General features: G+C 37.8%; 2 protein-coding genes across 2 annotated transcripts in view; one reads left to right on the forward strand and one right to left on the reverse strand.

Annotated features, from left to right (window-relative positions):
• Positions 1-8,275, forward strand: part of chn2 (chimerin 2) — a 36,287-nt gene extending 28,012 nt beyond the window's left edge. The window contains exons 8-13 of the mRNA XM_028012673.1: positions 1,735-1,819; positions 4,059-4,232; positions 5,200-5,277; positions 5,490-5,627; positions 5,717-5,822; positions 6,848-8,275. Coding sequence (XP_027868474.1) covers positions 1,735-1,819; positions 4,059-4,232; positions 5,200-5,277; positions 5,490-5,627; positions 5,717-5,822; positions 6,848-7,019 — 753 coding nt within the window. The 3' untranslated portion in view covers positions 7,020-8,275. The remainder of the gene's footprint in view (positions 1-1,734; positions 1,820-4,058; positions 4,233-5,199; positions 5,278-5,489; positions 5,628-5,716; positions 5,823-6,847) is intronic.
• fkbp14 (FKBP prolyl isomerase 14) lies at positions 7,273-13,246 on the reverse strand. Its single transcript, XM_028012674.1, has 4 exons — positions 12,932-13,246; positions 12,565-12,716; positions 11,256-11,383; positions 7,273-11,170 (listed from the first exon to the last, which is right to left on the reverse strand). Exons 1-4 carry the CDS (start codon positions 13,126-13,128, stop codon positions 11,012-11,014), a joined length of 636 nt encoding a protein of 211 aa, XP_027868475.1. The 5' UTR covers positions 13,129-13,246; the 3' UTR covers positions 7,273-11,011.
• Positions 13,247-13,291: the final 45 nt, after the last annotated feature.

The following is a 13,291-nucleotide window of genomic DNA, read 5'->3' on the forward strand; positions in this document are numbered from 1 at the left end:
TTAACAACATTTAAACATTTTGGGGAACAAATCCTGCGGCTACATAGTGACTTTTAAAACCTGTTAAAAATAAATTTTCATTATTAAGTTGTTTTTTTTTATGTGAATATATCTTGTACAATTCAACTGACAATCAAACATGAAAAATTGTGCAATAATTGTGTTTTTACATGTGCACTCAGCCTCTTCATCATCGGTTTGTCAGCATGCCACATCTTAACCTTGATAATGTCGATTCGTTTTACTTTGCAAAAGTTCTCAAATTGTCAAATTGTGAGGACATTTCTTTGTGCACAGACGCTTTGAAGTGACCTGATATTATAGATTCAAGTACACCACTCTGGCCATGGCTTTTCCAAAACATCACTTTTCCTGTGATGATGTCAACAAATCTTGATGCTGATTTGAATGTATGACCAGACTAACAGCGGTGCTGAAAAAATAGCTTTCAACAAACATCAGAAGGTTTGGAGTCAAAACTCGCTGGTATTTTGAACTGCTGACGATTTTGCCCAGTAGTTCACTAAAAACAAATTCTTTTTGAAGAAGTATCCCTCATCCAGCATCATGCTGCCACCACCATGTTTTACAGTGGGTATGGTGTTGTTTGTAACCTCTCTGCAAAAAATGACTCCAGCTAAAGAAAACGTCAAATCATTCATAACGCTAATGATTAAGGGTTTTGAAAATCTTTCTAGGACAGATAAAGTTTATTTCAGCTCCATCAAATTTAACTGATAGCAAGTTTGAAATCAAAAAGACTTGATGGCAAACGTTTTATATTTCAACAAACTTTTAGGTTTAAGGAACAAAGTTATTTTACCCTGTTTATTTGACTTTTTATATTATTTGTTGGATATATGTCACATTAAATATGGACATTAGAAATTATTTATCATGGTCTCAGTTTTTTAAATGTTATACTGGGTTGTGTGTACACATCTGGGATCCGCTGTGCATGTTTTTGCTGGACATTTGCCTGTCCTGTCACAGACTCCAGTATGTATCTGCAGCTATTTTCATGAGAACCCAACCAGCTGACACTCATATGCACAGAGGGGAACTAATGGATGCACTACAACCCATTAACAGCAGAAAACATTGGTTAACATTGATTTGAAAGCTTTTAGAGACATTTTTGGTTCATAGTTCTGATGTGGTGACAACATATGGAGAGTGTCGAAGGGCTGCACTTTTTTTTCTGTGAAGACAATAACAGGATACTTTGCCTTTGGTGCTTTAACATTTACACATTACTTTATCTGTGGTTTCACTTACTAACAGTGTATAATGACTGCCACCTTTTTGTTCACTTCTCCTTTGAAGCCATCTTCCACCCATCACCTGCCACATGCTTTTTGCACCTCTGCACTCCTTAGGTCACCGATACCTATTCAATGTGCGTGTGGGTGTGTGTGTGTGGGTGTGCATGTGGGGCTGCCTGTGGCTCCTTTCATGATCTTATCTGTGATCTAAGTGTGCAGGGAGGGTGTACATCTGTTATTTTGACTTTCGGGCCTGCCCCTGCGCTTGCCTGCATGTATCCAATTGCCCAGCAGCAGATGCCAGACGCATTGTAATAAATCCTTTAATCTGCCTCATGCATACACATATGCTCCCATTCAGTGAGGGGTTCCATCCGGTGTGGTTTGGGTTAACAGTCTACCATGTCAGAGAGGAAGGCCCCCAGTTTAAACTGGTCACTGAGTAACATAATGAAATTTCTGACCACAGGTGCATACCTTCCGTGGGCCACACTGGTGCGAGTACTGTGCCAACTTCATGTGGGGCCTCATTGCCCAGGGTGTCCGTTGCTCAGGTAAATATATTCTGCACCATTCAAGCTGTGTAATGTTAAGACACATGAATGTGGGATTACTGAATGTTTTGTCTGCAGATAACACTGGCCTTTCTTGGATGTGTCATTTATAATTTTTTTATAGTTTTTCTTAACCTTTTTTGTGTATTTTTTTTCTCTGTAATCAGCACTTTCAAGTGAGCCATGAAAGTGCTGATTCCTGATGCACCTTTCTGAATAAAACGGTTTCTTTTGGGGCAATTCAAAATTCTCTTTTAGAACTATAATTGGAGATTATAACAACATTTAAAATACTTTTTTCTAGCTGTCTAGTGATAAGTGGTCTTTACTTACTTACTGCTCAGCAGAGAAGTAATTGGTAAAATAGTTTTATAGTAGTTCCCATTTATAAACAGACTTTAGAATGTTCTATCAGCAATTAGCAGGATTAGATAAAACAACAACTTCACATTAACATTTTGATATTATTGCTAAGATTTTCACATTCTGCTTGCTCCATGATGGACATACAGAAAGTCAAAAGAACGAAACAGATCAACTCTGTACTCCATATACTGTAGCATTCATTTTCTGTTTTGTCTTCCTCCCTGTTGCAGCCGGATTGTTTCTTAGACGAGTTTATAAAATAGTTTTCATTTTGAGCGCTTCTTACATTTTTATGCTTCATCTGGTTTTATTTTAAACACATCACTGATAAAGATAAGTAACTTTGAGTATTTTCCTTCAGCAACAACTTCAGCACTGAAGAGTTTCTCTTGTTAGTTCTGCTACTCATGCTATTTGCTCTTATTTAGACTCAGTCATTATTTATCTGACTCTAGCTCTCTCTTTAACTTACTCTCAAGAAAAAAAAGTTAATTATTTTTAGACATTGTTACCCATTATTATAAAGATCACTGCGTATCTCAGTCTTGAAAGAAACAATATTAGTAGTATTTAAACAGCATGGTAAAAAGCAACTAAAAGAGATTCAATGAACATTTAAAGTGATCATCTAAATCAGCAAAAAGAAACTGACATGTACCAGGACCAAAATGATGACCATTAACCAGGTTTAATACTTTTTATGGTAATATTCTTTTACACAGAATAGTTACTCCTGTGCAACTTTTCCATTTCAGTATCTTTAAAGAAAAAAAACAAAAAAGCAAAACGCGTAGTTTTTGATTTCTCTGTTGAAATTATGAATTTATAATGTTTATGTTCTTTCTGCCATATTAAATTGTGATGCTTGCCACAAACTGAACTGTGCATATGATTTTTCAGGAAGCTTGAAGACTAAAAAAAAAACCAAAGCCTTATTGTGATATTCAGTCTCAGACTTGTATCTCTTCCTAAAGCATAGTGTGTTCTGATGCTACTGATACATAGAAATCTCAAAATATATCTGTACTAGGTCACTTTTGTTACAACATTGCCCTGTGATTTCCATGAAGATAATGAGGAAACTTTATGACGCATCTGTAAAAGGTTAAAAGAGCTACTAAAGCTTGCAGGCTTTCAATTTCTCAACTAGCAAAAAATGCAGGTTTCTCATCTTATCATTTTAAATATAGCAGCAGAACCAAGTGATTGGTTTTATATTGGAGATAATGGCTTGTCAGAGGTCATGAGATTTCTTCATTGCCAGGACACTCTCTTTAAACTACACCGGTGGCCTTGGTTGCCCTCTACCCAACAGATCGTTTGTTGTTGCAATATTTTCCGCTCTGATAAGCCTGAAGCAAACACGAGCATCATCAGACACTTCATGTGTCGTGGGAAACAGGAGAAACTTCTTTCTTCTCTCTCACTCTCTGACCAGCCTTTATTTTTGCTTCTTTTCTCCTGCCTCGGTCTTTCTGCGGTTAGAAATCCAGCAGGGACCTCTTTGAGCCTTTTTGTGATGAGCGATTTTAGGCAAACACCCATCTTTACCTTCAGTAACTCAAGCAGCCGTAGCTCTCTCACTCTCAGCTGTCTAAAAGGCTCAATGTGACTAAAACTACAACAAGAACACTCCCCCCCCATGCTGTTATATCCGCTATTATCTACCTTTGGCGCAGCATACTGGGACAGCTTAGCTGCAGCTGCGATGTCTGACAGCGCAGTTTATCACTGGCTCTGGGAAAGCTTTTCAAACTGCTGTCTTTAAGCTTAGTGCAAAGATTGTGCTATCTGCTAGAGGCTTATCTCTGTCTCTCTTTCTGTCCCTCTTTCTCTTTGCATTTATCTCTCGTTTTTTTTCTTCCTCTGCTAGATTGTGGCCTGAATGTACACAAACAGTGCTCCAAACTGGTTCCCAGTGACTGCCAGCCGGACCTGCGCAGAATTAAGAAAGTGTACAGCTGTGATCTCACCACCCTTGTCAAAGCTCATAACACCACAAGACCCATGGTGGTGGATATGTGCATTCGAGAGATAGAACTCAGAGGTATGTGCCAAGGCAACTCTTTAAATCCTTTGAGCAATGATCCAGTACTTATTTGACCACCATTTCAAAATGCTGCTAATTACCCTCTTCATAAAAATTTACTTTACATTAAGCTGCTCTTAGCATGTATAGATCTCTTTCTTAACTGTCACTTAATAGCTGAACTACTGAAATCTATGTATTGAGCAGGATTATGGGAGAATCCACAGTAGTGACTCTAGGTTTAAGATATTAAAATGTTGACCAGATGTTTCTGCTTCAGCTCTGGCACATATTTTCTTCTTTTTTTTCTATCACTTAAAAAGTAATTGTTAAATCAAACTTCAGACAAAATTCTTTTACTCAGAGTTGTACTCTTTGGCCCTTTTTTAATTTGTGCTTTATTTGCTTCCTTTTAAGATCATTCAGTGATATCTCCTATCATTGAGATGATATTCAACTGCCAACAATAAATGCTAATTGTAAATAAATTTGGTACAACTCAGAATATGTTTGCTTCTCGTGTAACACTGAGAAGTAAGTATGTTGCGAAATCTAATTTAAAATAATATTTGTCATTTTAAGAATGAAGTTTTGTTCTTAGACGTAAATATTCCTTTTTTGTGTTTTCCTCACACCGTATTTTGTGATTGTTCAGTGTCTCGTATGGCTGCTGCCATTAAAGATTAATTGTCCAGGTGCTGCTATGTCACATCTGTAAGTTGTACTATAAAGAATACAGTAGGACATTCTGCAGTGGGATGCTACTACTTCAGACATTTCTGATCCTCTTTGGCCTTATGTCACCACTAGGTTTCCAGGATTAACTGAATAAGTGTTGTTTTCTGTTTCTAAATCATGGCTAAAACTAAAGGTGTTAAAGCTACTTGAAATAAAAATAAACCTCATTGATCCTTGTGTTGCAATGACATTTTCTGGGAGAATTCACAGTAGTGACTGAGATCCATGTATAAATCATCTCTTGCAGGTATGAAATCTGAGGGTCTGTACAGAGTGTCTGGCTTCTCAGAGCACATTGAGGATGTTCGACTTGCTTTTGACCGAGGTTTGTTGATCATAAATTTCTTTGCCTCAAGAACTCTGTAACATTTTATGTCTCAGAGTTTCCACTTTAAATAAGAGGCGTGTTCAGCAGCAAGTTCTGCACAAAATAACTCTTTCTGATATTATGTGGTTTAAACAGGAACATTAATTTTTCATTTGTACCAAATTCAGCCTTTGATCCCTCTGCATGCACTGTTTGCTTCTTGACAACAGATGGTGAGAAGGCGGATATCAGTGCCAGTGCCTATGCAGACATCAACATAATTGCTGGTGCTTTGAAGCTCTACTTGAGAGACCTTCCCATTCCAGTCATTACATTTGACTTGTACTCCAAATTTATTCAAGCTGCAAGTAAGAGATCCTCTCCATGGTATTTCCATGCTATTTCTGTGCCGGTGCTGCCTGACAGCGCTTTGATACTTATCGTTTGGCTCCTTCAGAACTCCCAAATGCTGAATCCAGACTGGAGGCGATACATGAGGAATTGCTGCAGCTTCCCCCGGCACACTATGAAACTTTACGTTACCTGATGGCTCACCTCAAAAGGTTAGTTCATGTGTTAAAACAGTCACATCTGTTATCATTGCAATGCCACAATTTGCCTGAGAGACATTTCCTGCTGTAAGCTTAACATATATACATACATTTTATTTACATACATTTTGTTTTTGCATTGCATGCTGATTGTCAAAATTATGCTTGTTGTCCATCTTTAGAGATTAGCGATGGCATGTGCAGTTAAACTCAAAAAGGTCCATAAAGGTTATTTTTTGTGAACAAAGAGGTTGCTGTCTGATTGGAAGTGCCACATCATCAGTCTCACATGAGATAATATAATAAGAATACAATTTTATCAAAAAAAAAAATTCTTTACTTTTATTACAATTTTAACAAATAATTGCCATGCCATTGCCATACATTCATACCCTTCTGAATATAACGTCACCCTGATGTTTAGCTCCCTTCACAGATTATCCATAAGATTCAAGTCAAGACACTTGCTGTTCCACTTGAAAAAGTTTATATTTCTGTTGGCTCACTATTTATTCCCCACATTAGCTGTGTGTTTTGAGTCACCGTCATGCTAAAACACAGCCTGTTTTAGCAAAGCCTGAGCTCCATAATGCACAGCTGCTTTTTAACCAAAGGTTGCCCCATGCCAGCTGCAGAGAGCTGGTTTTTATTACTTGCTGCGCTGCAAAACAACAACAAAAAAAGAATCCTGTTCCCAATTAATCTAGTTAAGTAGGATGCTTCTAGCAACACAAACACTTTCAAATTAGATATAGAAGGGATGGAATTTAAAATATTCTTACTGACTCTCTATTTGCAATGGGTACAAATAATTTTGGAGGTAAATGATATGGTCTTTTCGTTGCTTTATGCTCTAGTTTATGGTTCATTTGCAAATTATATATACGTATAAAAAAACATGTTATTCAAATTGAAAGTCTACTTGTACGGTAATAGCATTTGAAATACTGAAAAGACGTCAGTATGTGGAGAATCAACCCGGAAATGAAACCTTTCAACATTAAAATCTCTCTCTGTCATTTTGATGTATCTTTCAGGGTAACAACATTCGAAAAGTACAACCTAATGAATGCAGAGAACCTGGGAATTGTCTTCGGCCCGACTCTTATGCAGCCTCCGGAGCAGAACGCGTTGACAACCCTGAATGACATGAGGCAGCAGAAACTGGTGGTGCAGCTCATGATCGAACATGAAGATGTCTTATTTTGAGGGCAAAGGGCTGCAGAATTGGAGGCGATGAACAATTATTTATTCTGTCAAAGAGGAAAGTCAAGCCAACTGTATTAAAGTGATACTCTGAAATGTTTGCGATCAAACCGCATATGAAACGCTTTGTATTTTATTTTATTTAATTTTTTGGCATGATGGATTTAGTTGGTTTTGCTGTTCCTGTAAGTTTGGGGTTTGCAAACTCAGCCAAGAGCACCATTTTTTTACATGAGGCAGTAGTTATGTATTTTCATTTTTTTTGTTTACGTTATTTGTTCCCTAAGTTTATCTCTTAAAGGCTGTTGCTACCTGGTGTAGATCAGTCAGGATGAAAGCACCATGTGATATGCAGCACCCTCCACACTTATTGCCCCAACCTCCTTTTATAGATGTCTTAAAATAAACGAATCTTGCTATTAAGACTTAACTATTCTTCCCAAAATTACCAGGACCACATTTATTGGCTCCCCTGATTTCAATATTCTTCACAACCCCATTCTGAAAATAGAACAGCTCTTACTCTTCCTCAAGAGTTGGTTTCTTTCTCTGCCTCATGGTGACGAAACTTGGATCCACATCCAGCCTTTTACGTCACAGTTTCAAAAATGGTTAGGTGACATTTATTTTAGAGTAACAGTTTGGGGTAGTAAAATAGATGGCAGACTAGGCTGAGTAAGTCTACTCAAATTAAAGGTAGGATTTTCAAAGTGAAGTTATTTTAAGGCTCTTTAACATCTTTACAAAGGGTGGAGGCAAAGGGTGCAGAGGACACTGTAGGACTAGTGTGGATCCAAATTGAAGAAGGCCTGGTGCTGTTTAATCTGAACCTTGCAGGTCAGCCAAATTTATGCTCACCTGCATTTTGTGGGAACACTGGAATGATACAATGTAGATAGAGTCAGACTTAACTTGTGTACTTAAAAAAAAAAAAAGAAACAAGACATTCATAAAGCACTTTTTTTGCATCAATTGTAAAGATTTATTTTGTAAAGATTTTCGTGCTCCATAGTTTATATATACAAGTTCTTGGAAATGCTTGTTGGTGGACCTGCAGAAGGGTCAAAACAGAAATGACACATCAGAAGAAGGCAGACAGTTTCAGGATCCATCATTTATGCGGATATGATGACATTGTGTCTCTTGAAGGGTGCAACACATGTGCCAGACTCCTATGTGCACATTTTGGTTGGTAGTGTTGCAAAGTTTGAGTGTGCAGACTATTACTGGGGATTTGTTCGAGTAAAGTAGTGTTTTTTTTTAAAATATACATTTTGTTATTTTAAGCCAGTAACATCGCTCGATGACGACCACAACCACCACACGAGGGCCCAAAGTGACGCCTGTGCCAAGCATGTTCCTTTATCACTTGGTTTAATGTGATTGTTGAATCCTTTCTACAGATCCATTTTATCAAAATGTATTTTTGTGACAGTTGCAATTCAAATGTAATTTATGAAATGATGTTTTATTAAAGAAGGTAAAACTTGAGTTTGAAGTAGACTGACAAGTTGAAGACGTGTCTAAACTAGATTTCAACTCCTGTGGGGGGGTTTTTAGGACCATGAACAAAATCCAGTGTGTTTACCATTTTTACTTCCTTCTTTATTTTCCCACTGAGCCAGCTCTACCTGCACGCATGTGGTGAGAAGGGTTGCATTTTGCCAGAAGCCAAATAAACTCCAGGAATGAGGAAAAGGAGTCATAAAAGAAACAGTAGTGCTCTTTGTGAGAGAGGTGCACCACAGTCACATCCTGTCCTGCTACTTAAAGGCACCTCTCTATCTGAACTCTGAGGCTGTTGAGTGTTGCTCATGCATGTCAGCTGTCATCTGGTTTTTTTTTTTTAGATATGCAGTATTGCAAAAACAATGATACAATCATTTCCTCATATCTTTATATTTAACTTAATGTATTGAAAGAACCAGCCTACATGAAAATAGGGAAGTCGTTATTTTTGTAAATGCAGAAGTTAGGATTTTTTTGCTTAAGAAATAAGTTGATAGCTGAACCACCATTGTGGCTTTAAAATAGATTGCTCCCTTTCTCTCCTCCATTGCATCATCCCCCAACTCCTGAAGTTGGTTTATGTTTGCAAAATCAGATTTCTTATTCAGATGTATTCAGCTAATGATCAGCCAAAACTTTCCATGTTTAAAATAATTCAAAAAAGGAAAAGAGGACGACTGGAGCGAAGCTGTTAGCAGTACCGTGCTTCAATGGTTCCTTTGATCCGAGAAACAAACAGTCTGCTTCTTGTTGCTGATTTGACTAGTCCCCTGACTGAGCCTCGAGCCGTAAGTCACATTTAGTTCACATGTTAAACAGCCTCTGCTTAGTGGCCATGTTATTTACACTCTGCAGTTGCTTTGGAGCTACAGCAAGAGCTGCCGCAAGCTTGGGGTCAGGAGCAAGCCTGTGAACCACTTTGTTAATGATATGCCATTCAATACATAATTTGAAGGCAATAGATAGAAAGGCATTTCAATAAATTAGAATTTCATCAAAAAGTGCATTCGGTAATTCAGTTCTTTACATTAAACTCAGGTGTTACATAGATCCATTACATATACAGTGATGCATTTTATATTTTCATTCAATTTGTTGATTGTCTTACAGCTAATGAAAGCCCAAAAATTCTGTTTCTTGAAAATTCTATCACATTAAAAGCAATTTCAAGATTTTCTTTTAAACAGAAAAGTTAACCCACTGAAAGTCTGTACTCTACAGTCTAATGCACTCAATACATGATCAAATGATCAAATTTTGCATGAATTTCCACCTCAGTGCAGCAAGATATGGAGGCGGTCAGCACTGCAGCAAGTCAAAAACAATAATCAGAGCCAGGAAGAGTGTCTTTGCGCTGTCAATCGTGCTAGTGTATGTGCTGCTAAATGCATTACAAGTGGAAAACAACGTACCGTTACAGGAAAACTGCTTATGCACTGTCATCGATGGAACTAGGCTGAGGGTTCATGGCAGGTCCTGTTGTTGTGTTGGTTGTAGCGTAGCAGAGAGCAAGGTGAAAGGGTGAAAGTAAGACAGTCCTCCAGGTTTTGATTTGCTGTTCCTGATCAAGCGGTGTATTTATTGAGAGGACAGCAGGTGGATGGGGAGAAGACAGAGGAGCCAAATTTTTTCAAAGATTATCTACAGTACTTCATATTATACTGCCATCACATATGGGTAGTTCTAACAAATATATAAATGTTGCATACCTCTGTTTTAATAAACCTCAAGCAGCTTGGATCCTGTGCATTTCCACTATATCTCCAGACTCTGGTGCATCAGTCAATAAATGTTGAAAGTCTTTATTTTGCAAGCGGTTCAAATATGCATTTTGTGTTTTAAAAGTTTAAATTGAAATGTATCAAAGTAGTACATGAGGAAATATAATCTATAACATGGAGATTGAAACCGAATAAAATTTCAAACATCTTCAACTCCAATTACTCCAACATGCATAATATATGGTTCCGATAACAAGTGATGCTTTACGTGACTTTATTCTCAATTTGAAGAAAAAATATATAGGTCAGTCAGCTACTGTGGGGGATTGTGCATTTTTTACAGTTGGGGAGGATTTAAAGAGATGAAAGCGTTTGTAAGCATAAAAGGCAAGAGTGCCCTCTAGTGGTAAATATGCACAGAAGCGACCAGTTATCCTGCATCATTACAGACTGGGACAAGTTACTAAAATAAATCATTGAAAAAAGTAGTTTATTTCATCAAAAATGGTTTAATCATCTTAAAGCAACAAAAACTATGACATTTATATGTGTGTCCAAGGGAAATAAGTTATGAAATGTGCAAATGAATATAAAACTTCTAGGTCAAAATAAAAAAAAAACATAAAACAAAACATCAGACAATATTGGTCAAATGTAGTTTTAAAATTATGAAAGTCTTTGTTTAAAACATCAATTTATATACGTTTCAAAGATGATCTACAAAAAAAAAAAAAAAAAAACTAATTTAAAAGTTGAATCCGTCATTCAGAGTTCATCGTGTATGGAGGTGAATTCCCTAACTGATATAAAACCGTCTTTGTCCTCATCCTCATTTTTGAAGATGTCATCAACCATCACTTCATGATGTGTGTCATTGGGCGAGTAACCATGTTTCTCAAATTCCTTCTTCAAGAAATGCTTCACCTGAAAATATGAAAAGAAATTAGAAGATAGTTTCTAATAACGTCGTTTGGTCTTGACACAGAAAGGGACAGTCAAAAAGACACACCTCCTGTCTGGAGAGTTTCCAGTCGTCGTTAAGATCCATGTCCCGGAAAGAGTCGTGGGACCTGGGACCATTTTGGATCTCCATGAGCTCAATGTCAAATATCAAGGTGCTGCTTGGAGGAATTTTACCTGTAAACAAACAAGGTTTTTGCTCAGGCAAAAAAAATTTCGACTCCTTCAATTTTTCATGTATTGTAACATTACAGCCAAACACCTCCATGTGTTTTATTGTAATTTGATGTGACAAACAAACACCAAGTAGAGAATGATTGTCAAAACGTAAGAACCATTATACATTATCTTATGTCTCTAAAACCTCTGTAAACAGACGTTTTCAAGTCTTGACAGAATCTTAATCGAAATTAGGTTTGGATTTGAACTGGGCCATTTTAGCACATTAATAGGCTTTGATTTAAGCCAGGGGTGGGCAATCCTGGTCCTCGAGGGCCGGTGTCCTGCAACTCTTTGACGTCTCCCTGGTCCAACACACTTGAATCCAACAGCTGAATCGCCTCCTCAGTGCAGTCAGGTTCTCCAGAGTCCTGCTAATGACCTCATTATTTGACTCAGGCGTGCTGAAGTGGAGATACATCTAAAAGTTGCAGGAGACCGGCCCTCCAGGCCTGGAGTTGCCCACCCCTGATCTAAGCCATTCTCTTGTAGCACCGGATGAACTGATGTTCTACTGAAAAACTTGAACATCTGTGCCAGTCTCAGGTCTTTTGCAGCCTCTAACAGATTTTCTTTGAGCAAATCCCTGTATTTAACTCCATCCTTCTTCCCATCAAGCACTTTGAATTGCCTTGTTGCTGAAAATATGCTTTAAAAATGAAACTACCTTACCTTCTGACCAGCTACCCTACATCTACTGAAGAAAAGCATGATGATGCTACCACCTTGGGAGTGGTGTGTTCAGAGTGTTAATGCACTATTAGTTTTCTACCAAACATAGTGTTTTACATGTAAACCAAAAATATAATATGGATCCTCCAATGCCTTTCTCTCTACAATAGCTTTCTTAGTGCCTAGTAAGTGTACAGCTTGGTTGTTTGCCTGTTTAGATTGACAGGTGTCTTGTTAGGTTTGCAGCTGTGTCATACTCAGTTTCAGGTAATACATGATTAGATAGTACTGCATGAGATGTAAAAAGTTTCAGATATTGTTTTATAACCTAACCCTCGGTCTCCATGCTGTTTGTTCACCAATGTTCTCTAATAAACCCTCTGAGGCCCTTACAGAAAAACAGGAACTATACTGAGATTAGGTTACGCAGAGATGATTTATTAGCTAAGCGACTGAATCTGTAATACCTTGACCTTCCTTTCCGTATCCCAGTGATGGAGGGACAGTCAGCTTCCTGCGCTCTCCAGCACACATATTCTGCAGACCCTTGTCCCAACCTTTAAGCACCTCTCGGATCCCAAGAGTGAACCAGACTGGATTTCTGTCCCCATGTTTGCGGCTGCCAGGGATCAAATGATCAACAAGAGTTTAAAGTCAAGAACACAGAAATTTGATAACAGCTGAATAAATCTCTGCGTTTTGAATAGATTGTGGCATATTATTTCCATAAATCTGTACATTTAAACAGCTAATCAGATTTCACAAATCTGAGTAATTTCATCTGAACTAAGTGTAGTAATACAGAATGAAATACCGAATGTTGACGTCTTTTACCTGGAATGGAACATAGTGCCATTGCTCTCCAGGAATCCCTCGTAATGAACAAGAAGCATGTCTCCATACTTTGATTTTCGGTGACACTGAAAAGGTTTGTGCATCACCTCGATTTTCACATCGGCTTCTGGAAGTTTTCCACCAGTGACAAAAACAAACAGTGATGGCAATAAGGAACAAAGAGTAAACAGCATCATGTTTGAAGACAATTGTTAAAACTTTCGCAAAATATACACAAATTAAAAAGTTTAACTGCTAAAATCCCTTACGTGGCAGACAAACTTCTGCAGAAGGGTGCGCATCATTTGTCAGCTGGCGAGGCAATTGCTCCTCTGGGTGGATATGGTTGGTACACCATTG

The sequence above is a fragment of the Xiphophorus couchianus genome, chromosome 3, assembly GCF_001444195.1.
Source record: "Xiphophorus couchianus chromosome 3, X_couchianus-1.0, whole genome shotgun sequence".
Taxonomy (NCBI): Eukaryota; Metazoa; Chordata; class Actinopteri; order Cyprinodontiformes; family Poeciliidae; genus Xiphophorus; species Xiphophorus couchianus.

Excerpts from the sequence above, each read along its gene's own strand:
- fkbp14 (XM_028012674.1), bottom strand. The coding sequence starts at position 13,128 with ATGATGCTGTTTACTCTTTGTTCCTTATTGCCATCACTGTTTGTTTTT. Across the intron at positions 11,384-12,564 it reads ATACGGAAAGGAAGGTCAAG|GTAAAATTCCTCCAAGCAGC; the intron begins GTATTACAGATT and ends GTTTGTTTACAG. Across the intron at positions 11,171-11,255 it reads GGAAACTCTCCAGACAGGAG|GTGAAGCATTTCTTGAAGAA; the intron begins GTGTGTCTTTTT and ends TCATATTTTCAG.